This window comes from Somniosus microcephalus, unplaced genomic scaffold, assembly GCF_052327205.1.
Source record: "Somniosus microcephalus isolate GS21.2 unplaced genomic scaffold, FLI_Smic_1.0 unresolved_chr7, whole genome shotgun sequence".
Lineage (NCBI taxonomy): Eukaryota > Metazoa > Chordata > Chondrichthyes > Squaliformes > Somniosidae > Somniosus > Somniosus microcephalus.
This window is the reverse complement of record NW_028225185.1, coordinates 27229476-27254475: the sequence shown is the minus strand read 5'-3', so window position 1 is coordinate 27254475 and position 25000 is coordinate 27229476. Positions and strand designations below refer to the sequence as shown.

General features: G+C 55.9%; 3 protein-coding genes across 3 annotated transcripts in view; all 3 read left to right on the top strand.

The window, feature by feature from the left end:
- Positions 1-17227, top strand: part of LOC147086671 (protein Wnt-7b-like) — a 17502-nt gene extending 275 nt beyond the window's left edge. Inside the window, exons 2-4 of the mRNA XM_085978296.1 lie at positions 14205-14431; positions 16615-16899; positions 17220-17227. Coding sequence (XP_085834422.1) covers positions 14205-14431; positions 16615-16899; positions 17220-17227 — 520 coding nt within the window. The remainder of the gene's footprint in view (positions 1-14204; positions 14432-16614; positions 16900-17219) is intronic.
- The window catches only part of LOC147086661 (uncharacterized), a 730919-nt gene that overhangs the window by 42929 nt on the left and 662990 nt on the right, over positions 1-25000 (top strand). The gene's annotated exons all lie outside the window — the stretch shown is intronic.
- On the top strand, positions 19499-20981 carry LOC147086670 (protein Wnt-7b-like). The gene has a single exon (XM_085978376.1). It carries the CDS (start codon positions 19955-19957, stop codon positions 20411-20413), a length of 459 nt encoding a protein of 152 aa, XP_085834502.1. The 5' UTR covers positions 19499-19954; the 3' UTR covers positions 20414-20981.

Genomic DNA, 25000 nt, shown 5'->3' with positions numbered 1-25000 from the left:
GCAGGTACAGCACGGGGTTAGATACAGAGTAAAGCTCCCTCTACACTGTCCCCATCAAACACTCCCAGGGCAGGTTTGATGGGGACAGTGTAGAGGGAGCTTTACTCTGTATCTAACCCGTGCTGTACCTGCCCTGGGAGTGTTTGATGGGACAGTGTAGAGGGAGCTTTACTCTGTATCTAACCTGTGCTGTCCCTGCCCTGGGAGTGTTTGATGGAACAGTGCAGAGGGAGCTTTACTCTGTATCTAACCCGTGCTGTACCTGCCCTGGGAGTGTTTGATGGGGACAGTGTAGAGGGAGCTTTACTCTGTATCTAACCCGTGCTGTCCCTGCCCAGGTGGTGTTTGATGGGACAGTGTAGAGGGAGGTTTACTCTGTATCTAACCCCGTGCTGTACCTGCCCTGGGAGTGTTTGATGGGACAGTGTAGAGGGAGCTATACTCTGTATCTAACCCGTGCTGTACCTGCCCTGGGAGTGTTTGATGGGACAGTGTAGAGGGAGCTTTACTCTGTATCTAACCCATGCTGTACCTGCCCTGGGAGTGTTTGATGGGGACAGTGTAGAGGAAGCTTTACTCTGTATCTAACCCGTGCTGTACCTGCCCTGGGAGTGTTTGATGGGACAATGTAGAGGGAGCTTTACTCTGTATCTAACCCCGTGCTGTACCTGCCCTAGGAGTGTTTCATGGGACAGTGTAGAGGGAGCTTTACTCTGTATCTAACCCGTGCTGTACCTGCCCTGGGAGTGTTTGATGGGACAGTGTAGAGTGAGCTTTACTCTGTATCTAACCCGTGCTGTACCTGCCCTGGGAGTGTTTGATGGGGACAGTGTAGAGGGAGCTTTACTCTGTATCTAACCTGTGCTGTACCTGCCCTGGGAGTGTTTGATGGAACAGTGCAGAGGGAGCTTTACTCTGTATCTAACCCGTGCTGTACCTGCCCTGGGAGTGTTTGATGGGGACAGTGTAGAGGGAGCTTTACTCTGTATCTAACCCGTGCTGTCCCTGCCCAGGTGGTGTTTGATGGGACAGTGTAGAGGGAGGTTTACTCTGTATCTAACCCCGTGCTGTACCTGCCCTGGGAGTGTTTGATGGGACAGTGTAGAGGGAGCTATACTCTGTATCTAACCCGTGCTGTACCTGCCCTGGGAGTGTTTGATGGGACAGTGTAGAGGGAGCTTTACTCTGTATCTAACCCATGCTGTACCTGCCCTGGGAGTGTTTGATGGGGACAGTGTAGAGGAAGCTTTACTCTGTATCTAACCCGTGCTGTACCTGCCCTGGGAGTGTTTGATGGGACAATGTAGAGGGAGCTTTACTCTGTATCTAACCCCGTGCTGTACCTGCCCTAGGAGTGTTTCATGGGACAGTGTAGAGGGAGCTTTACTCTGTATCTAACCCGTGCTGTACCTGCCCTGGGAGTGTTTGATGGGACAGTGTAGAGGGAGCTTTACTCTGTATCTAACCCGTGCTGTACCAGTCCTGGGAGTGTTTGATGGGACAGTGTAGAGGGAGCTTTACTCTGTATCTAACCCGTGCTGTACCTGCCCTGGGAGTGTTTGATGGGAACAGTGTAGAGGGAGCTTTACTCTGTATCTAACCCCGTGCTGTACCTGCCCTGGGAGTGTTTGATGGGGACAGTGTAGAGGGAGCTTTATTCTGTATCTAACCCGTGCTGTACCTGCCCTGGGAGTGTTTGATGGGGACATTGCAGAGGGAGCTTTACTCTGTATCTAACCTGTGCTGTTCCTGCCCTGGGAGTGTTTGATGGGGACAGTGTAGAGGGAGCTTTACTCTGTATCTAACCCGTGCTGTACCTGCCCTGGGAGTGTTTGATGGGACAGAGTAAAGAGCGCTTTACTCTGTATCTAACCCGTGCTGTATCTGCCCTGGGAGTGTTTGATGGGGACAGTGTAGAGGGAGCTTTACTCTGTATCTAACTCGTGCTCTACCTGCCCTGGGAGTGTTTGATGGGGACAGTGTAGATGGTGCTTTACTCTGTATCTAACCCCGTGCTGTACCTGCCCTGGGAGTGTTTGATGGGGACAGTGTAGGAGCAGGAGCAGGCCATTCGGCCCCTCGAGCCTGCTCCGCCATTCAATGAGATCATGGCTCATCATCCAAATTCAGTACCCTGTCCCTGCTTTCTCCCCATATCCCTTGATCCCTTTAGCCTTAAGAAATATATCTAATTCCTTCTTGAATATATTTAATAAGTTGGCCTCAACTGCCTTGTGTGGTAGAGAATTCCACAGGTTCACCACTCTCTGGGTGAAGAAATTCCTCCTCATCTCAGTCCTAAATGGCTTACCCCTTATCCTTAGACTGTGACCCCTGGTTTTGGACTCCCCCGCCATCGGGAACATCCTTCCTGCATCTAGTCTGTCTAGTCCTGTTAGAATTTTATAAGTTTCATTGAGATCCCCTCTCATTCTTCTAAACTCCAGCGAGTATAAGCCCAATCGACCCAATCTCTCCTCATACGTCATTCCTGCCATCCCAGGTATCAGTCTGGTGAATCTTCGCTGCACTCCCTCCATGGCAAGAACATCCTTCCTCAGATAAGGTGACCAAAACTGCACACAATACTCAAGGTGTGGTCTCACCAAGGCCCTGTACAACTGCAGCAAGACATCCTTGTTCCTGTACTCGAATCCTCTCGCTACGAAGGCCAGCATACCATTTGCCTTCTTAACCGCCTGCTGCACCTGCATGCTTACCTTCAGCGACTGGTGCACAAGGACACCCAGGTCTCGTTGCACTTCCCCTTTTCCCAATCTGTTGCCATTCAGATAATAATCTGCCTTCCTGTTTCTGCCACCAATGTGGATAACCTCGCATTTATCCACATTATACTGCATCTGCCCAATCACCCAACCTGTCCAAATCATACTGGAGTTTCTCTGCATTCTCCTCACAGCACACACGCCCACCCAGCTTTGTGTCGTCTGCAAACTTGGAGATATTACATCAAGTTCCCTCGTCTAGATCATTAATATATATTGTGAATAGCTGGGGTCCAAGGACCGATCCCTGCGGCACCCCACTAGTCACTGCCTGCCACTCGGAAAAAGACCTGTTTATTCCCACTCGGAAAAAGACCAGTTTATTCCAACTCTTTGCATCCTGTCTGCCAACCAGTTCTCTATCCAAGTCAGTACCTTACCCCGCAATCCCATGTGCCTTAATTTTGCATGCTAATCTCTTATGTGGGACCTTATCGAAAGCCTTCTGAAAGTCCAAATACACCACATCCACTGGTTCTCCCTTATCTATTCTACCAGTTACATCTTCTTCAAAAAATTCCAGTAGATTAGTGAAGCATGAATTACCTTTTGTAAATCCATGTTGACTTTGTCCGATCCTGTCACTGTTTTCCAAGTGCTCTGCTGTTACATCTTTTATAATGGACTCTAGCATTTTCCCCACTACTGATATCAGGTTTACCGGTCTATAATTTCCCGTTTTCTCTCTACCACCTTTTTTAAATAGAGGGAGCTTTACTCTGTATCTAACCCGTGCTGTACCTGCCCTGGGAGTGTTTGATGGGACAGTGTAGAGAGAGCTTTACTCTGTATCTAAACCATGCTGTACCTGCCCTGGGAGTGTTTGATGGGGACAGTGCAGAGGGAGCTTTACTCTGTATCTAACCCGTGCTGTACCTGCCCTGGGAGTGTTTGATGGGACAGTGTAGAACGAGCTTTATTCTGTATCTGACCCGTGCTGTACCTGCCCTGGGAGTGTTTGATGGGACAGTGTAGAGGGAGCTTTACTCTGTATCTAACCCGTGCTGTACCTGCCCTGGGAGTGTTTGATGGGACAGTGTAGAACGAGCTTTATTCTGTATCTGACCCGTGCTGTACCTGCCCTGGGAGTGTTTGATGGGACAGTGTAGAGGGAGCTTTACTCTGTATCTAACCCGTGCTGTACCTGCCCTGGGAGTGTTTGATGGGGACAGTGTAGAGGGAGCTTTACTCTGTATCTAACCCGTGCTGTACCTGCCCTGGGAGTGTTTGATGGGACAGTGTAGAGGGAGCTTTACTCTGTATCTGACCCGTGCTGTACCTGCCCTGGGAGTGTTTGATGGGACAGTGTAGAGGGAGCTTTACTCTGTATCTAACCCGTGCTGTACCTGCCTTGGGAGTGTTTGATGGGACAGTGTAGAGGGAGCTTTACTGAGTATCTAACCCGTGCTGTCCCTGCCCTGGGAGTGTTTGATGGGACAGTGTAGAGGGAGCTTTACGCTGTATCTAACCCGTGCTGTCCCTGCCCTGGTGGTGTTGGATGGAACAGTGTAGAGGGAGGTTTACTCTGTATCTAACAGTGCTGTATCTGCTTTGGGAGTGTTTGATGGGACAGTGTAGAGGGAGCTTTACTCTGCATCTAACCCCTGCTGTACCTGCCCTGGGAGTGTTTGATGGGACAGTGCAGAGGGAGCTTTACTCTGTATCTAACCTGTGCTGTACCTGCCCTGGGAGTGTTTGATGGGACAGTGTAGAGGGGGCTTTACTCTGTATCTAACCCCGTGCTGTACCTGCCCTGGGAGTGTTTGATGGGGACAGTGTAGAGGGAGCTTTATTCTGTATCTAACCCCGTGCTGTACCTGCCCTGGGAGTGTTTGATGGGGACAGTGTAGAGGGAGCTTTACTCTGTATCTAACCCGTGCTGTACCTGCCTTGGGAGTGTTTGATGGGACAGTGTAGAGGGAGCTTTACTGAGTATCTAACCCGTGCTGTCCCTGCCCTGGGAGTGTTTGATGCGACAGTGTAGAGGGAGCTTTACGCTGTATCTAACCCGTGCTGTCCCTGCCCTGGTGGTGTTGGATGGGACAGTGTAGAGGGAGGTTTACTCTGTATCTAACAGTGCTGTATCTGCTTTGGGAGTGTTTGATGGGACAGTGTAGAGGGAGCTTTACTCTGCACCTAACCCCTGCTGTACCTGCCCTGGGAGTGTTTGATGGGACAGTGCAGAGGGAGCTTTACTCTGTATCTAACCTGTGCTGTACCTGCCCTGGGAGTGTTTGATGGGACAGTGTAGAGGGGGCTTTACTCTGTATCTAACCCCGTGCTGTACCTGCCCTGGGAGTGTTTGATGGGGACAGTGTAGAGGGAACTTTATTCTGTATCTAACCCCGTGCTGTACCTGCCCTGGGAGTGTTTGATGGGGACAGTGTAGAGGGAGCTTTACTCTGTATCTAACCCCGTGCTGTACCTGCCCTGGGAGGGTTTGATGGGACAGTGTAGAGGGAGCTTTACTCTGTATCTAACCCGTGCTGTACCTGCCCTGGGAGTGTTTGATGGGGACAGTGTAGAGGGAGCTTTACTCTGTACCTAACCCGTGCTGTACCTGCCCTGGGAGTGTTTGATGGGGACAGTGTAGAGGGCGCTTTACTCTGTACCTAACCCGTGCTGTACCTGCCCTGGGAGTGTTTGATGGGGACAGTGTAGAGGGAGCTTTACTCTGTATCTAACCCGTGCTGTACCTGCCCTGGGAGTGTTTGATGGGACAGTGTAGAGGGAGCTTTACCCTGTATCTAACCCGTGCTGTACCTGCCCTGGGAGTGTTTGATGGGACAGTGTAGAGGGAGCTTTACTCTGTATCTAACCCCGTGCTGTACCTGCCCTGGGAGTGTTTGATGGGGACAGTGTAGAGGGAGCTTTACTCTGTACCTAACCCGTGCTGTACCTGCCCTGGGAGTGTTTGATGGGGACAGTGTAGAGGGCGCTTTACTCTGTATCTAACCCCGTGCTGTACCTGCCCTGGGAGTGTTTGATGGGACAGTGTAGAGGGAGCTTTACTCTGTATCTAACCCCGTGCTGTACCTGCTTTGGGAGGAAAGCCACACTTTCTCTCTTTTAGGGGGGATGGTGGTGGGTGGGGGCAGATGGGGCAAAAGGATGAAAATACAATATTTCTTCCCCGCCACCCCCCCACCCTGACCCTCCCACCCCTCCACATCACGATGGGAGCGCTTTGAGATCAAAGTCTCTGCTATCCCAGAAGGAATTTAAAATTAAAATATCCGTCCTTCACCTTCTCACCAGCCCTGCGTAATATTGTAGTGTAAAGGACGGAAAGGATTGTATTTACAAATAGCAGTGCGGAGACTGTTGAGAGGTGAACGGGGGCAGGCAGTAGCCAGAACAGTGTGTGTGTGTGTGGGCGTGCTGCCTGTATCAGGCACTGTGAATTCTCAGCAACCAATCCTGCCTCGTCTGATATTATTAAAAAAATCTGTGGAATACTAACATTAGCACATCCTACAATCTATAAATTAGACCGAACCCGCAACGCTGCTCAAAAATGCAGCAGCCTCCTCTCCAGCTCACTGCGCCTTCTTAAACATCATCTTAACTGAAAGGCTTTTGTCCCGTGGGCTCCTCCAAGTTAGCCCGCCTCATGCCCAGCGCTCATTCTAAGCTCTTTGTGTCCCCGTCAAACACTCCCAGGACAGGTAGATAGTGATTAAAGCACTGTTGGATGGGCAGTACTGAGGGAGCGCTGCACTGTCGGAGGGGCAGTACTGAGGGAGCGCCGCACTGTCGGAGGGGCGGTGCTGAGGGAGCGCTGCACTGTCGGAGGGGCAGTACTGAGGGAGCGCCTCACTGTCGGAGGGGCAGTACTGAGGGAGTGCTGCACTGTCGGAGGGGCGGTACTGAGGGAGCGCCGCACTGTCAGAAGGGCGGTACTGAGGGAGCGCCGCACTGTCGGAGGGGCGGTACTGAGGGAGCGCCGCACTGTCGGAGGGGCAATACTGAGGGAGTGCCGCACTGTCAGAGGGGCGGTACTGAGGGAGTGTCGCACTGTCGGAGGGGCAGTACTGAGGGAGCGTCGCACTGTCGGAGGGGCAGTACTGAGGGAGCACCGCACTGTCGGGAGGGGCGGTACTGAGGGAGCGCCGCACTCTTGGAGGGGCGGTACTGAGGGAGCGCTGCACTGTCGGAGGGGCAGTACTGAGGGAGCGCCGCACTGTTGGAGGGGCAGTACTGAGGGAGCGCCTCACTGTCAGAGGGGCAGTACTGAGGGAGCGTCGCACTGTCGGAGGGGCGGTAGTGAGGGAGCGCCGCACTGTCGGAGGGGCAGTACTGAGGGAGCGCCGCACTGTTGGGAGGGGCGGTACTGAGGGAGCGCCGCACTGTCGGAGGGGCGGTACTGAGGGAGTGCCGCACTGTCGGAGGGGCAGTACTGAGGGAGCGCCGCACTGTCGGAGGGGCGGTACTGAGGGAGCGCCGCACTGTCGGAGGGGCAGTACTGAGGGAGCGCCGCACTGTCGGAGGGGCAGTACTGAGGGAGCGCCACACTGTCGGAGGGGCGGTACTGAGGGAGCGCCGCACTGTCGGAGGGGGCGGTACTGAGGGAGCGCCGCACTGTCGGAGGGGGGGTACTGAGGGAGCGCCGCACTGTTGGGAGGGGCGGTACTGAGGGAGCGCCGCACTGTCGGAGGGGGCGGTGCTGAGGGAGCGCTGCACTGTCGGAGGGGCAGTACTGAGGGAGCGCCTCACTGTCGGAGGGGCAGTACTGAGGGAGTGCTGCACTGTCGGAGGGGCGGTACTGAGGGAGCGCCGCACTGTCAGAAGGGCGGTACTGAGGGAGCGCCGCACTGTCGGAGGGGCGGTACTGAGGGAGCGCCGCACTGTCGGAGGGGCAATACTGAGGGAGTGCCGCACTGTCAGAGGGGCGGTACTGAGGGAGTGTCGCACTGTCGGAGGGGCAGTACTGAGGGAGCGTCGCACTGTCGGAGGGGCAGTACTGAGGGAGCACCGCACTGTCGGGAGGGGCGGTACTGAGGGAGCGCCGCACTCTTGGAGGGGCGGTACTGAGGGAGCGCTGCACTGTCGGAGGGGCAGTACTGAGGGAGCGCCGCACTGTTGGAGGGGCAGTACTGAGGGAGCGCCTCACTGTCAGAGGGGCAGTACTGAGGGAGCGTCGCACTGTCGGAGGGGCGGTAGTGAGGGAGCGCCGCACTGTCGGAGGGGCAGTACTGAGGGAGCGCCGCACTGTTGGGAGGGGCGGTACTGAGGGAGCGCCGCACTGTCGGAGGGGCGGTACTGAGGGAGTGCCGCACTGTCGGAGGGGCAGTACTGAGGGAGCGCCGCACTGTCGGAGGGGCGGTACTGAGGGAGCGCCGCACTGTCGGAAGGGGCAGTACTGAGGGAGCGCCGCACTGTCGGAGGGGCAGTACTGAGGGAGCGCCACACTGTCGGAGGGGCGGTACTGAGGGAGCGCCGCACTGTCGGAGGGGCGGTACTGAGGGAGCGCCGCACTGTCGGAGGGGGGGTACTGAGGGAGCGCCGCACTGTTGGAGGGGCGGTACTGAGGGAGCGCCGCACTGTCGGAGGGGCGGTACTGAGGGAGCGCCGCACTGTCGGAGGGGCGGTACTGAGGGAGCGCCGCACTGTCGGAGGGGTGGTACTGAGGGAGCGCCGCACTGTCGGAGGGGCGGTACTGAGGGAGTGCCGCACTGTCGGAGGGACTGTACTGAGGGAGCGCTGCACTGTCGGAGGGGCGGTACTGAGGGAGCGCCGCACTGTCGGAGGGACTGTACTGAGGGGAGCGCCGCACTGTCGGAGGGGCGGTACTGAGGGAGCGCCACACTGTCGGAGGGACTGTACTGAGGGAGCGCCACACTGTCGGAGGGGCGGTACTGAGGGAGTGCCGCACTGTCGGAGGGGCGGTACTGAGGGAGTGCCGCACTGTCGGAGGGACTGTACTGAGGGAGCGCCACACTGTCGGAGGGGCGGTACTGAGGGAGTGCCGCACTGTCGGAGGGGCGGTACTGAGGGAGTGCCGCACTGTCGGAGGGACTGTACTGAGGGAGCGCCGCACTGTCGGAGGGGCGGGAGCTACAGGATGTAACGAGAGAGGCTGCCCTCCTAGACAGGAGCCACATTCTAGACAAGCACGTGTGGGACGAGCGGACCGGAGGTGGAAGGGTGGCCCTGCCCATTGATCGGTATCTGTGCACGAGCCAGCGGCTCCTGGGCAGGAGAGGATGGGAGAGTGGAGGGGACGGATCGCCGCAGGACTTTGAGTGGCCAAGAACAATTCAGGCCTTTGTTCCACTGTCATTGCAACAGCTTGGCGTCAGCTGTTAGCAAACGCTGTGACCTGCAATCCTCGCCGGGAAATCTCCGTCTCTCCCAGTGTGTGGCTGGGATTCATTACCTCACACAGTCTGTCCCCATCGCTGTTTGTCCCCATCGCTGTCTGCCCCCATCGCTGTCTGTCTCTGCCCCTCCCTCCCTTGCGCTCTCTGTCTGTCTCACGCACTCTGTCTGTCTGTCTCGCGCTCTCTGTCTGTCTCGCGCTCTGTCTGTCTGTCTCGCGTTCTCTGTCTGTCTCGCGTTCTCTGTCTGTCTGTCTCGCGCGCTCTGTCTGTCTGTCTCGCGCTCTCTGTCTGTCTTGTGCTCTCTGTCTGTCTGTCTCGTGCTCTCTGTCTGTCTCGCGCACTCTGCCTGTCTGTCTCGCGCTCTCTGTCTCGCGCTCTCTGTCTGTCTCGCGCTCTCTGTCTGTCTGTCTCGCGCGCTCTGTCTGTCTGTCTCGCGCTCTCTGTCTGTCTCGCGCTCTGTCTGTCTGTCTCGCGTTCTCTGTCTGTCTCGCGTTCTCTGTCTGTCTGTCTCGCGCGCTCTGTCTGTCTGTCTCGCGCTCTCTGTCTGTCTTGTGCTCTCTGTCTGTCTGTCTCGTGCTCTCTGTCTGTCTCGCGCACTCTGCCTGTCTGTCTCGCGCTCTCTGTCTGTCTCGCGCTCTCTGTCTGTCTCGCGCTCTCTGTCTGTCTGTCTCGCGCTCTCTCTGTCTGTCTCGCGCTCTCTGTCTGTCTGTCTCGCGCTCTCTGTCTGTCTGTCTCGCGCTCTCTCTCTGTCTGTCTGTCTCGCGCTCTCTGTCTGTCTCTGTTCCCCTCTCCCTTGGATAATGTTGATGGGAAGAAGCCACTCTCTGACACTCCACATGCGTCATTAACTTCTCGTTGATGAATTAAACCCTGAAGGTTTTCCCCGGGTGATGCCGAGCTCCCAAGCAGTGGCCCATCATTCTTCAGGGTTGGTTTTGGGCGGGATTTTCCCGCGTATTTTCTGTTAAAGAATTCCTTGTCAGCTGTTCCTTCCGTCCCATTCTTTTGAAGTCTAGGGTTTAACCCCCTGGCCCTCCCCAGACCCAAGTTTCTTTGCGATTTCCTTAACTCTCTTCCCTTCCCCTGTCCCCTCTCCCACTCCCCTCTCCCGTTCCCTCTCCTTTCCCCTCCCTCTCATCCCCTCTTTTTCCCCTTCTTTCCTCCCCTCCTTCACTCCATCCCCTCTCTCGCGTTCCCCTTTTCTCTCCCCACTCCCTCTCACCACCCACTCATCCGACCCCCTCATCCCACCCCTCGTTTCTCTTTCCTTCTCTCTCTCCTTCCCCTTCTCTCTCCCTCCTTCCCCTTCTCTCTCTCCTTCCCCTTCTCTCTCTCCTTCCCCTTCTCTCTCCCTCCTTCCCCTTCTCTCCCTCCTTCCTCTTCTCTCTCCCTCCTTCCCCTTCTCTCTCCCTCCTTCCCCTTCTCTCCCTCCTTCCCCTTCTCTCTCCCTCCTTCCCCTTCTCTCCCTCCTTCCCCTTCTCTCCCCTTCCCCTTATCTCCCTCCTTCCCCTTCTCTCCCTCCTTCCCCTTCTCTCCCTCCTTCCCCTTCTCTCCCTCCTTCCCCTTCTCTCCCTCCTTCCCCTTCTCTCCCTCCTTCCCCTTCTCTCTCCCTCCTTCCCCTTCTCTCTCCCTCCTTCCCCTTCTCTCTCCCTCCTTCCCCTTCTCTCCCTCCTTCCCCTTCTCTCTCCCTCCTTCCCCTTCTCTCCCTCCTTCCCCTTCTCTCTCCCTCCTTCCCCTTCTCTCCCTCCTTCCCCTTCTCTCTCCCTCCTTCCCCTTCTCTCTCCCTCCTTCCCCTTCTCTCCCTCCTTCCCCTTCTCTCCCTCCTTCCCCTTCTCTCCCTCCTTCCCCTTCTCTCCCTCCTTCCCCTTCTCTCCCTCCTTCCCCTTCTCTCTCCCTCCTTCCCCTTCTCTCCCTCCTTCCCCTTCTCTCCCTCCTTCCCCTTCTCTCCCTCCTTCCCCTTCTCTCCCTCCTTCCCCTTCTCTCCCTCCTTCCCCTTCTCTCTCCCTCCTTCCCCTTCTCTCCCTCCTTCCCCTTCTCTCTCCCTCCTTCCCCTTCTCTCCCTCCTTCCCCTTCTCTCCCCCCTTCCCCTCTCTCCCTCCTTCCCCTTCTCTCTCCCTCCTTCCCCTTCTCTCCCTCCTTCCCCTTCTCTCCCTCCTTCCCCTTCTCTCTCCCTCCTTCCCCTTCTCTCTCTCCTTCCCCTTCTCTCTCCCTCCTTCCCCTTCTCTCTCCCTCCTTCCCCTTCTCTCCCTCCTTCCCCTTCTCTCCCTCCTTCCCCTTCACTCCCTCCTTCCCCTTCTCTCCCTCCTTCCCCTTCTCTCCCTCCTTCCCCTTCTCTCTCCCTCCTTCCCTTCTCTCCCTCCTTCCCCTTCTCTCCCTCCTTCCCCTTCTCTCTCCCTCCTTCCCCTTCTCTCCCTCCTTCCCCTTCTCTCCCTCCTTCCCCTTCTCTCCCTCCTTCCCCTTCTCTCCCTCCTTCCCCTTCTCTCTCCCTCCTTCCCCTCCTCTCTCTCCTTCCCCTTCTCTCTCCCTCCTTCCCCTTCTCTCTCCCTCCTTCCCCTTCTCTCCCTCCTTCCCCTTCTCTCCCTCCTTCCCCTTCTCTCCCTCCTTCCCCTTCTCTCCCTCCTTCCCCTTCTCTCTCCCTCCTTCCCCTTCTCTCTCCCTCCTTCCCCTTCTCTCTCCCTCCTTCCCCTTCTCTCTCCCTCCTTCCCCTTCTCTCCCTCCTTCCCCTTCTCTCTCCCTCCTTCCCCTTCTCTCTCCCTCCTTCCCCTTCTCTCCCTCCTTCCCCTTCTCTCCCTCCTTCCCCTTCTCTCTCTCTCCCTCCTTCCCCTTCTCTCTCTCTCCCTCCTTCCCCTTCTCTCTCTCTCCCTCCTTCCCCTTCTCTCTCTCTCCCTCCTTCCCCTTCTCTCTCTCTCTCTCTCCCTCCTTCCCCTTCTCTCCCTCCTTCCCCTTCTCTCTCTCTCTCTCTCTCCCTCCTTCGCCTTCTCTCCTCCTTCGCCTTCTCTCCCTCCTTCCCCTTCTCTCCCTCCTTCCCCTTCTCTCCCTCCTTCCCCTTCTCTCTCCCTCCTTCCCCTTCTCTCTCCCTCCTTCCCCTTCTCTCTCCCTCCTTCCCCTTCTCTCTCCCTCCTTCCCCTTCTCTCCCTCCTTCCCCTTCTCTCCCCCCTTCTCTCCCTCCTTCCCCTTCTCTCCCTCCCTCCCCTTCTCTCCCTCCTTCCCCTTCTCTCCCTCCTTCCCCTTCTCTCTCCCTCCTTCCCCTTCTCTCTCCCTCCTTCCCCTTCTCTCCCTCCTTCCCCTTCTCTCCCTCCTTCCCCTTCTCTCTCCCTCCTTCCCCTTCTCTCCCTCCTTCCCCTTCTCTCCCTCCTTCCCCTTCTCTCTCCTTCCCCTTCTCTCTCCCTCCTTCCCCTTCTCTCTCCCTCCTTCCCCTTCTCTCCCTCCTTCCCCTTCTCTCCCTCCTTCCCCTTCTCTCTCTCTCCCTCCTTCCCCTTCTCTCTCTCTCCCTCCTTCCCCTTTTCTCTCTCTCCCTCCTTCCCCTTCTCTCTCTCTCCCTCCTTCCCTTTCTCTCTCTCTCCCTCCTTCGCCTTCTCTCTCCCTCCTTCCCCTTCTCTCTCCCTCCTTCCCCTTCTCTCTCCCTCCTTCCCCTTCTCTCCCTCCTTCCCCTTCTCTCCCTCCTTCCCCTTCTCGCTCCCTCCTTCCCCTTCTCTCTCCCTCCTTCCCCTTCTCTCCCTCCTTCCCCTTCTCTCTCCCTCCTTCCCCTTCTCTCTCCCTCCTTCCCCTTCTCTCTCACCCTCCTTCCCCTTCTCTCTCCCTCCTTCCCCTTCTCTCTCCCTCCTTCCCCTTCTCTCTCATCCTCCTTCCCCTTCTCTCTCGCCCTCCTTCTCCCCTCTCTCTCACTTCTCCGTTCAGCTAGCATGTTGACCTTTATTGCAAGGGGGTTGGAGTATAAGAGTGAGGAAGTCTTGCTGCAATTGTACAGGGCCCTGGTGAGACCACACCTGGAGCACTGTGCACAGTTCTGGTCTCCTTATCTGAGGAAGGATATACTTGCCTTGGAGGCGGTGTAACGAAGGTTCACTAGATTGATTCCTGGGATGGGGGGATTGTCCTATGAGGAGAGATTGAGTAGATTGGCCGATACTCTCTGGAGTTTAGAAGAATGGGAGGTGATCTCATTGAAACATACAAGATTCTGAGGGGGATTGACAGGGTAGATGCTGAGAGGTTGTTTCCCCCCTGGCTGGAGAGTCTAGAACCAGGGGTCACAGTCTCAGGATAAGGGGTCGGCCATTCAGGACTGAGATAGAGTCATAACGGCACAGAAGGAGGCCATTCGGCCCATCGAGTCCGTGCCGGCTCTGTGTAGAGCGATCCAGTCAGTCCCACTCCCCCGCTCTATCCCCGCAGCCCTGCGAGTTTATTCCCCTCGAGTGCCTATCCAGTCTCCCCTTGAAAACATCGAGTGTCTCCGCTTCCACCACTTCCCTCGGCAGCGAGTTCCAGGTCCTCACCACTCGCTGTGGAAAAAAGTTTTTCCTCACGTCTCCCCTGTATCTCTTGCCCAAAACCTTAAATCTGTGTCCCCTAGTCCTTGTACCGTCAACTAGTGGGAACAGCCTTTCCCCGTCCAGCCTATCCAAACCTGTCATAATCTTGTACACCTCGATCAAATCACCCCTCAACCTCCTTTGCTCTAATGAAAACAAATCCAGCTTCTCCAACCTGTCCTTGTAGCTAAGATCCCCCATCCCCGGAACCATTCTGGTAAATCTCCTCTGCACCCGCTCGAGGGCCTTCACATCCTTCCTAAAGTGCGGTGACCAGAACTGGACGCAATACTCCAGTTGTGGCCTAACCAGCGCTTTCAGAACTTGTCTACTTTTCTACTCAATACCTCTATTTGAGGGGGAATTTCTTCACTCAGAGGGCGGTGAATCTTTGGAATTCTCTGCCCCAGAGGGCTGTGGAGGCTCAGTCGCTGAGTCTATTCAAGGCTGAGATCGAGAGATTTTTGGACTCGAGGGGAATGGCGGAACAGGCTCGAGGGGCCGAATGGCCAACTCCTGCTCCTAATTCTGATGGTCTTGTCTCTCTCTCTTGCCTACAGTGGATTCCCGTCAGTGGTGGCGCTGGGCGCCAGCATCATCTGCAACAAGATGCCCGGCCTCGCCCCGCGCCAGCGGATCCTGTGCCAGAGCCGGCCGGATGCCATGATCATCATCGGGGAGGGGGCGCAGATGGGACTGGACGAGTGCCAGCACCAGTTCCGGCACAGCCGCTGGAACTGCACCTCTCTCGGGGAGCAGACAGTGTTCGGACAGGAACTGAGAGTCGGTAAGTGACATCGCGGCCCGGGCCCAGCCCAAAAATCGCTCAGCAGGTCTCGGTACTGAGGGAGCGCCGCACTGTCGGAGGGCAGTACTGAGGGAGCGCTGCACTGTCGGAGGGGCAGTGCTGAGGAAGCGCCGCACTGTCGGAGGGGCGGTGCTGAGGGAGCGCCGCACTGTCGGAGGGGCGGTACTGAGGGAGCGCCGCACTGTCGGAGGGGCAGTGCTGAGGAAGCGCCGCACTGTCGGAGGGGCGGTACTGAGGGAGCGCCGCACTGTCGGAGGGGCGGTACTGAGGGAGCGCCGCACTGTCGGAGGGGCGGTACTGAGGGAGCGCCGCACTGTCGGAGGGGCGGTACTGAGGGAGCGCCGCACTGTCGGAGGGGCGGTACTGAGGGAGCGCCGCACTGTCGGAGGGGCGGTACTGAGGGAGCGCCGCACGGTCGGTACTAAGGGAGCTCCGCACTGTCGGAGGGGCGGTGCTGAGGGAGCGCCGCACTGTCGGAGGGGCGGTACTGAGGGAGCGCCGCACTGTCGGAGGGGCGGTACTGAGGGAGCGCCGCACTGTCGGAGGGGCGGTACTGAGGGAGCGCCGCACTGTCGGAGGGGCGGTACTGAGGGAGCGCCGCACTGTCGGGGGGCAGTACTGAGGGAGCGCCGCACTGTCGGAGGGGCGGTACTGAGGGAGCGCCGCACTGTCAGGGGGCAGTACTGAGGGAGCGCCGCACTGTCGGAGGGACGGTACTGAGGGAGCGCCGCACTGTCGGAGGGGCAGTACTGAGGGAGCGCCGCACTGTCGGGGGGCAGTACTGAGGGAGCGCCGCACTGTCGGGGGGCAGTACTGAGGGAGCGCCGCACTGTCGGGGGGCAGTACTGAGGGAGCGCCGCACTGTCGGAGGGGCGGTACTGAGGGAGCGCCGCACTGTCGGAGGGGCGGTACTGAGGGAGCGCCGCACTGTCGGAGGGGCAGTACTGAGGGAGCGCCGCACTGTCGGAGGGGCAGTACTGAGGGAGCGCCGCACTGTCCTGAGGTGGTGAAAGGCGCTGGAGAAATGGGAGTCTGTCTTTTTTCTGGTTGTGATTCCTATCTCTCGCCCCACATTAGGAACAGGAGGAGGCCGTTCAGCCCCTCGAGCCTGTTACATGAGGAACAGGAGGAGGCCATTCAGTCCCTCAAGCCTGTTACATTAGAAACCGGAGGAGTCCATTCAGCCCTTCGAGCCTGTTACACTAGGAGCAGGAGGAGGCCATTCACCCCTCGAGCCTGTTACATTAGAAACAGGAGGAGGCCATTCAGCCCTTCGAGCCTGTTACACAGGAACAGGAGGAGGCCATTCAGCCCTTCGAGCCTGTTACACAGGAACAGGAGGAGGCCATTCAGCCCCTCGAACCTATTCCACCATTCAATTAGATCATGACTGATTTGCATCTTATCTCCATCTGCCCGCCTTGGTTCCTTTTTGGGGGCGAGGTTTCCAGATTCCCACCAGCCTTTGTGTGAAGAAGTGCTTCCTGACATCACCCCTGAACGGCCTGGCTCTAATTTGAAGGTTCTGCCCCCTTGTTCTGGACTCCCCCCACCAGAGGAAATAGTTTCTCTCTCGATCAACCCGATCGAATCCTTTTATATAATTTTTTAAAATATATAAATTCTTGGGATGTGGGCGTTGCTGGCAAGGCTGGTATGTATTGTCCCCTGAGATGGTGGCGGTGAGCTGCCTTCTTGATCCTGGCTCCCAGTTAATCTCGCTCCACCCGCTCGAATCCTTTAATCATCTTAATTACCTCCATTAGATCGCCCCTTAATCTCCTAAACTCGAGCGAACACAAGCCCAGTCTGTGCAACCTGTCCACGGAATTTAACCCTTTTAGCCCCCGGGATCGTTCTGGGGAATCAGCGCTGCACCCCCCCCATCCGAGGCCGAGACACCCTTCCCGAGGCGCGGGGGCCCGGAACTGCACGCAGTGACTTCCATATGGGGTCTGACCAGAGCTTTATACAACTGGAGCCGTCGAGTGGAGCTGGCAGTGAGGCGGAGGTGATGATCCCGCTCGGAATCACGTGTCCAATGCGTGTGTGTGTGGTCAGAGGAGGACAAGGGTGGGGTTTGGGTGCATCCCGTCATGGTCGAATAGCCTGTTGAGTAGACCCGCCTTTTCCTTTTTTTTTCTCCCCACCCCACCCCGCAGGTAGTAAAGAAACCGCCTTTGCCTACAGCATCGTCGCCGCGGGGGTGGCACACGCCATCACCCAGGCCTGCAGCCAGGGCAACCTCTCCGACTGCGGCTGTGACCGCAGCAGGCACGGCTTCTACGACCAGGAGCGGGGCTGGAAGTGGGGCGGCTGCTCGGCTGACATCGACCACGGCGTGGTCTTCTCCCGGCGCTTCATGGACGCCCGCGAGGTCAAGCGCCACGCCCGGCGGCTCATGAACCTGCACAACAACGAGGCGGGGAGGAAGGTGAGTGCTGCTGGTGCGATCCCCCTTCGCTCGGGGGGGGGGGGGGGTCCGAGAGAGCGCGGTGCGGCGTATATGCGCGCAAGAGTGAAGGTCAGAGGGGCGAAAGTGTTGCTACGAGTTAGAACTCTACCATTGGCGCATTGCGCTAAATGCTCGTCCCCGGTCTTGTACTGAGCGCCATGCGGAGCAGGAAGAGCCCAGCCTCCGTGCGCTGCCCCGTGACCGCACTTCCAGCGGTCGTCTGCGGGGCCGTGATGCGTCCCGAGTCCCGGGTGAAAGACGCTGTAGACACACCAGCCCTCCTGATTTCCCCCTGATATTCTCTTACCCTAGTGTCATAGTGGGCAGGATTTTCATTGGGCCATGGAGGCGGGATTGGAGGCGTGCGGGGGGTTAAAATCCCGAAATCGGGGGGGGGGCACGAACCCATCCCGCACCCAACCCGCCTCCATGCCAGTTTCAAACGAGGCGGATTCCCGACCCGCGCTGGGAGCCGCCTCCCCGAGGCTGGAAGGGGATTAGTGCCAATTAACTGCCTGTTAACAGGCAGTTTTTAGTCTAATCCCTATTTTTATCCCTGAAGTGTGGGATTCCCGACGGCTCCAAACCACACCAAGTTAGCGAGGCGGACCGTCGGGGTGAAGGGCTTGGAGGGGTCGAGATGTCCGGTGTTCAGGTGAGTGATGGGTGCATGAGTTCAGAGGTAGGTGTGTTTGGTGTGTGTAAAGTGTTTAAAGAAGTTTAATTACCTTTAATTACCTTTACCGCCTTCCTTCCCTCAGGTCTCGGGAGTCCCTCATCTCACCGGCACAGAAAGCAGAATGGCCGCCAGCTGTCAAAAGTTGCAGCATTCAGCTTTCTGTTCCGGAGAGATCTCTAAATCAGCCTGAGAGGAAGGAATTAACTTGGAGTACAGATTGTCAGTGTTTGACAGCTTCAAAGAGCTGTCAGATGCTGATATTTCATCTGTCAAAAGCTCTTGACAGATGAAATATCGATCTGTGACGTCACCTGTTGCCGGGTGGCCCTTAATTGGCCCGCTGGGCCCGCTGGGCGGGCTCAACAAGGTCAATCAAGTCAAAATCGCGTGGATTGGCCACAACTCGATGGAGGCGGGACTACAACCCCGAAAGTTGTAGTCCCGCCTCCTACACGCCTCCTCAATGAAAATCCAGCCCATAGAGTCGTACAGCACAGAAAGCGGCCCATCGTGTCCGCGCCGGTCATCAAGCCCTGTCTATGGAATTTGCTACCCCAGAGAGCTGCGGAAGCTGCAACATTAAATAAATTTAAAATGGAGATAGACAGTTTCCTAGCAGATAAGGGAATTAGGGGTTACGGGGAGCGGGCAGGGAAGTGGACGTGAGTCTAGATTCGTATCAGCCATGATTCTGTTGAATGGCGGAGCAGGCCCGAGGGGCCGTATGGCCTACTCCTGCTCCTACTTCTTATGTTCTTATTCTAATCCCATTTTCCAGCACTTGGTCCGTAGCCTTGTATGCTATGACGTTTCAAGTGCTCATCTAAATGCTTCTTGAATGTTGTGAGGGTTCCTGCCTCGACCACCCTTTCAGGCAGTGAGTTCCAGATTCCAATCGCCCTCTGGGTGAAAAAGTTTTTCCTCAAATCCCCTCTAAACCTCCTGCCCCTTACCTTGAAACTATGCCCCCTGGTTATTGACCCCTCTACTAAGGGGAAAAGTTCCTTTCTATCCACCCTATCTACGCCCCTCATAATTTTGTACACCTCAATCAGGTCCCCCCTCAGCCTTCTCTGCTCTAAGGAAAACAACCCCAGCCTGTCCAGCCTCTCCTCATAGCTGAAGCGCTCCAGCCCAGGTAACATCCCGGTGAATCTCCTCTGCACCCTCTCCAATGCAATCACATCCTTCCTATAGTGTGGCGACCAGAACTGCACACAGTATTCCAGCTGTGGCCTAACTAGCGTTTTGTACAGCTCCATCATAACCTCCCTGCTCTTATATTCTATGCCTCGGCTAATGAAGGCAAGTATCCCAAGCTTGTTGGAGATAGTCATTGCCTGGCACTTGTGTGGCACGAATGTTACCTGCCACTTATCAGCCCGAGCCAGAACATCGTCCAGGTCTTGTTGCAAGCGGGCATGGACTGTAATAAAGGAAAGTATTTGGACAGGTTGGGTGATTGGGCAGATGCATGGCAGATGCAGTATAATGTGGATAAATGCGAGGTTATCCACTTTGGTGGCAAAAACAGGAAGGCAGATTATTATCTGAACGGCAATAGATTGGGAGAAGGGGAAGTGCAACGAGACCTGGGTGTCCTTGTGCACCAGTCGCTGAAGGTAAGCATGCAGGTGCAGCAGGCGGTTAAGAAGGCAAATGGTATGTTGGCCTTCGTAGCGAGAGGATTCGAGTACAGGAACAAGGATGTCTTGCTGCAGTTGTACAGGGCCTTGATGAGACCACACCTTGAGTATTGTGGGCAGTTTTGGTCACCTTATCTGAGGAAGGATGTTCTTGCCATGGAAGGAGTGCAGCGAAGATTCACCAGACTGGTACCTGGGATGGCAGGAATGACGTATGAGGAGAGATTGGGTCGATTAGGCTTTTACTCGCTAGAGTTTAGAAGAATGAGAGGGGATCTCATAGAAACTTATAAAATTCTAACAGGACTAGACAGACTAGATGCAGGAAGGATGTTCCCGGTGGCGGGGGAGTCCAGAACCAGGGGTCACAGTCTAAGGATAAGGGGTAAGCCATTTAGGACTGAGATGAGGAGGAATTTCTTCACCCAGAGAGCGGTGAACCTGTGGAATTCTCTACCACAGAAGGCAGTTGAGGCCAATTCATTAAATATATTCAAGAAGGAGTTCGATATATTTCTTAAAGCTAAAGGGATCAAGGGATATGGGGAGAAGGCAGGGACAGGGTACTGAATTTGGATGATCAGCCATGATCTCACTGAATGGCGGAGCAGACTCGAGGGGCCGAATGGCCTACTCCTGCTCCTATCTTCTATGTTTCTATCCCATATTCCTTCCTTAACCACCTTCTTGGCCATTCTTGATTTCAGATCCTGAAGGCGAGTATGAAAATGGAATGTAAGTGCCACGGGGTGTCGGGCTCCTGCACTATCAAGACCTGCTGGATCACTCTGCCGACGTTTCGGGAGGTGGGCTTTGCCCTCAAGGACAAGTACGGCCAGGCGGTGCAGGTAGAGACAGTGCGGGCGGGCCGAGGGCACCAGCCCGCCTTCCTGAAGGTCCGGCGGACCTCCCACCGTAAGCCCCTGCCCACCGACCTGGTGTACACCGAGCGCTCGCCCGACTACTGTGAGGAGAGCCGGGCAACGGGCAGCGCCGGCACCCGGGGCCGGCGCTGCGAGCGCGGCGCGCAGGCGGGCAGCTGCGCGCTGCTGTGCTGCGGCCGGGGCTACAGCACCTTCCAGTACACCCGCGGGTGGCAGTGCAACTGCAAGTTCCACTGGTGCTGCCAGGTCACCTGTAGCCGCTGCAGCGAGCGCACCCACGCCTACACCTGCAACTGAGACCCGGCGGGCTGGCCAGGAGCGGCGGGATCTTCCTTTGCACCCGCCCGCCGGGGGGCTGCCTTGCCATGTCGCCCCCTCTCTGCCTGGCGTCGCTCCTCGCAGCTGGGCGTGTTAGGCCCCGTTCCCTCGCGCCGAGTATCGTTCTGCCGCTAAGACGCAGCGATTGCACTCTGGCTGCCCCTCCCATCCAGTCGGCCCCGTCGCTTGCGGGTGGGGGGGGACGAGCAGAGTTGGGGACGCCATGCGCAAGGTTTTAAATCCGAGATTGCGTTGACGCGCGTCCCCATCGCGAGGCTGCTACTGGCGGGTCTCGCTGTTCTGGTTTAGGACCTGTCCAGCGAAGAGGCAAAGAGCCAAATCTCCGGGGCCCACGGAGATCAAAGAGGACAACCCAGCAAGTGAGATGTCGTGAGCGCAAATGGGTTGAGGCTTTCCAGGACTGCAGGCTGCCGGTTGGACACCTGAATGAGCAATCAGTCTAACTTTAAAAGTGTAATTTGTTAGGGTTAATTAGCGGTCACGTCACCTTTCAGGCCATGGCGCAGTCGACTACATCTTCTGTACAAACACAATGGAAGTGAATGGGAAGGGGGTGGGTCCATTGGGATTTTGTCTGTCCCGGTCCCGGGTGTTTCGGTGCATTAAGATTTGAGAGAACGGGCTTTGTTAATCGATTCCCTCTGCTGTGTTCAGTTTGGGGTGTTGTACCTGTCCTGGGAGTGTTTGATGGGACAGTGTAGAGGGAGCTTTACTCTGTATCTAACCCGTGCTGTACCTGCCCTGGGAGTGTTTGATGGGACAGTGTAGAGGGAGCTTTACTCTGTATCTAACCCGTGCTGTACCTGCCCTGGGAGTGTTTGATGGGGATAGTGTAGAGGGAGCTTTACTCTGTATCTAACCCCGTGCTGTACCTGCCCTGGGAGTGTTTGATGGGGACAGTGTAGAGGGAGCTTTACTCTGTATCTAACGCGTGCTGTACCTGCCCTGGGAGTGTTTGACGGGACAGTGTAGAGGGAGCTTTACTCTGTATCTAACCCGTGCTGTACCTGCCCTGGGAGTGTTTGATGGGGTCAGTGTAGAGGGAGCTTTACTCTGTATCTAACCCGCGCTGTACCTGCCCTGGGAGTGTTTGATGGGACAGTGTAGAGGGAGCTTTACTCTGTATCTAACCCGTGCTGTACCTGCCCTGGGAGTGTTTGATGGGGACAGTGTAGAGGGAGCTTTACTCTGTATCTAACCCGTGCTGTACCTGCCCTGGGAGTGTTTGATGGGGACAGTGCAGAGGGAGCTTTACTCTGTATCTAACCCGTGCTGTACCTGCCCTGGGAGTGTTTGATGGGACAGTGTAGAGGGAGCTTTACTCTGTATCTAACCTGTGCTGTACCTGCCCTGTGAGTGTTTGATGGGGACAGTGTAGAGGGAGCTTTACTCTGTATCTAACCCGTGCTGTACCTGCCCTGGGAGTGTTTGATGGGACAGTGTAGAGGGAGCTTTACTCTGTATGTAACCCGTGCTGTACCTGCCCTGGGAGTGTTTGATGGGACAGTGTAGAGGGAGCATTACTCTGTATGTAACCCGTGCTGTACCTGCCCTGGGAGTGTTTGATGGGACAGTGTAGAGGGAGCTTTACTCTGTATGTAACCCGTGCTGTACCTGCCCTGGGAGTGTTTGATGGGACAGTGTAGAGGGAGCATTACTCTGTATGTAACCCGTGCTGTACCTGCCCTGGGAGTGTTTGATGGGACAGTGTAGAGGGAGCATTACTCTGTATCTAACCCGTGCTGTACCTGCCCTGGGAGTGTTTGATGGGACAGTGTAGAGGGAGCTTTACAATGTATCTAACCCGTGCTGTACCTGCCCTGGGAGTGTTTGATGGGACAGTGTAGAGGGAGCTTCACTCTGTATCTAACCCATGCTGTACCTGCCCTGGGAGTGTTTGATGGGAAAGTGTAGAGGGAGCCTTACTCTGTATCAAACCCGTGCTGTACCTGCCCTGGGAGTGTTTGATGGGACAGTGTAGAGGGAGCTTTACTCTGTATCTATCCCGTGCTGTACCTGCCCTGGGAGTGTTTGATGGGACAGTGTAGAGGGAGCTTTACTCTGTATCTAACCCGTGCTGTACCTGCCCTAGGAGTGTTTGATGGGACAGTGTAGAGGGAGCTTTACTCTGTATCTAACCCGAGCTTTACTCTGTATCTAACCCGTGCTGTACCTGCCCTGGGAGTGTTTGATGGGACAGTGTAGAGGAAGCTTTACTCTGTATCTAACCTGTGCTGTACCTGCCCTGGGAGTGTTAGATGGGACAGTGTAGAGGGAGCCTTACTCTGTATCGAACCCGTGCTGTACCTGCCCTGCGATTGTTTGATGGGGACAGTGTAGAGGGAGCTTTACTCTGTATCTAACCCGTGCTGTACCTGCCCTGGGAGTGTTTGATGGGGACAGTGCAGAGGGAGCTTTACTCTGTATCTAACCCGTGCTGTACCTGCCCTGGGAGTGTTTGATGGGACAGTGTAGAGGGAGCCTTACTCTGTATCGAACCCGTGCTGTACTTGCCCTGGGAGTGTTTGATGGGGACTGTGTAGAGGGAGCTTTACTCTGTATCTAACCCGTGCTGTACGTGCCCTGGGAGTGTTTGATGGGACAGTGTAGAGGGAGCTTTCCTCTGTATCTAACCTGTGCTGTACCTGCCCTGGGAGTGTTTGATGGGACAGTGTAGAGGGAGCCTTACTCTGTATCGAACCCGTGCTGTACCTGCCTTGGGAGTGTTTGATGGGGACTGTGTAGAGGGAGCTTTACTCTGTATCTAACCCGTGCTGTACCTGCCCTGGGAGTGTTTGATGGGACAGTGTAGAGGGAGCTTTACTCTGTATCTAACCCATGCTGTACGTGCCCTGGGAGTGTTTGATGGGACAGTGTAGAGGGAGCCTTACTCTGTATCGAACCCGTGCTGTACCTGCCCTGGGAGTGTCTATTCCATTTGTGATTGTGTACAGGCAGAGTGAATGGGAAGAGTTGGGTCCATTGGGATCTGTAAAATGAGGGTGAATGGGAAGAGGGGTTGGTTCATTCAGATTGTGTAAAATGTGAGTGAATGGGAAGGGGTTTGGGTCCATTGAGATTCTGGGCAATGGGAGTGAATGCGAAGGGGTTTGGGTCCATTGGGATTGTGAACAGTGGGGGAGTGAATGGGAAGGGGTTGGGTCCATTGGGATTCTGGACAATGGGAGTGAAAGGGAAGGGGTTGGGTCCATTGGGTTCTGGACAACTGGAGTGAATGGGAAGGGGTTTGGGTCCATTGGGATTCTGGACAATGGGAGTGAATGGGAAGTGGTTGGGTCCATTGGGATTCTGTACAGTGGGAGTGAATGGGAAGGGATTGGGTCCATTGGGATTGTGTCCAGTGGGAGTGAATGGGAAGTGGTTGGGCCCATTGGGACTGTGCACAGCGGGAGTGAATGGGAAGGGGTTGGATCCATTGGGATTGCGTACAGTGGGAGTGAATGGGAAGGGGTTGGGTCCATTGGGATTCTGGACAATTGGAGTGAATGGGAAGGGGTTGGGTCCATTGGGATTGTGTACAGTAGGAGTGAATGGAAAGGGGTTCGGTCCATTGGGATTCTGGACAATGGGAGTGAATGGGAAGGGGTTGCGTGCATTGGAATTGTGTACAGTGGGAGGGAAGGGGTTTGGGTCCATTGGGATTGTGTACAGTGGGAGTGAATGGGAAGGGGTTGGGTCCATTGGGATTGTGTACATTGGAAGTGAATGGGAAGGGGTTGGGTCCATTGGGATTATGTACCATGGGAGTGAACGGGAAGGGGTTGGGTCCATTGGGATTGTGTACAGTGGGAGTGAACAGGTAGGGGTTTGGGTCCATTGGGATTGTGCACAATGGCAGTGAATAGGAAGGGGTTGGGTCCATTGGGATTGTGTACAGTGGGAGTGAATGGGAAGGGGTTAGGTCCACTTGGATTGTGTACAGTAGGAGTGAATGGGAAGGGGTTGGGTCCATTGGGATTGTGTACAGTGGGAGTGAATGGGAAGGGGTTGGGTCCATTGGGATTGTGTACAGTGGGAGTGAATGTGAAGGGATTTGGGTCCATTGGGATTGTGTACAGTGGGAGTGAATGGGAAGTGGTTGGGTCCATTGGGATTCTGGACAATGGGAGTGAATGGGAAGGGGTTTGGGTCCATTGGGATTGTGTACAGTGGGAGTGAATGGGAAGGGGTTTGGGTCCATTGGGATTCTGGACAATGGGATTGAATGGGAAGGGGTTGGGTCCATTGGGATTGTGTACAGTGGAAGTGAATGGGAAGGGATTGAGTCCATTGGGATTGTGTACAGTGGGAGTGAATGGGAAGGTGTTTGGGTCCATTGGGATTGTGTACAGTGGGAGTGAATGGGAAGGGGTTTGGGTCTATTGGGATTGTGTGCAGTGGGAGTGAATGGGAAGTGGTTCGGGTCCATTGGGATTGTATACAGTGGGAGTGAATGGGAAGGGGTTGGATGCATTGGGATTGTGTACAGTGGGAGTGAATGGGAAGGGGTTTGGGTCTATTGGGATTGTGTGCAGTGGGAGTGAA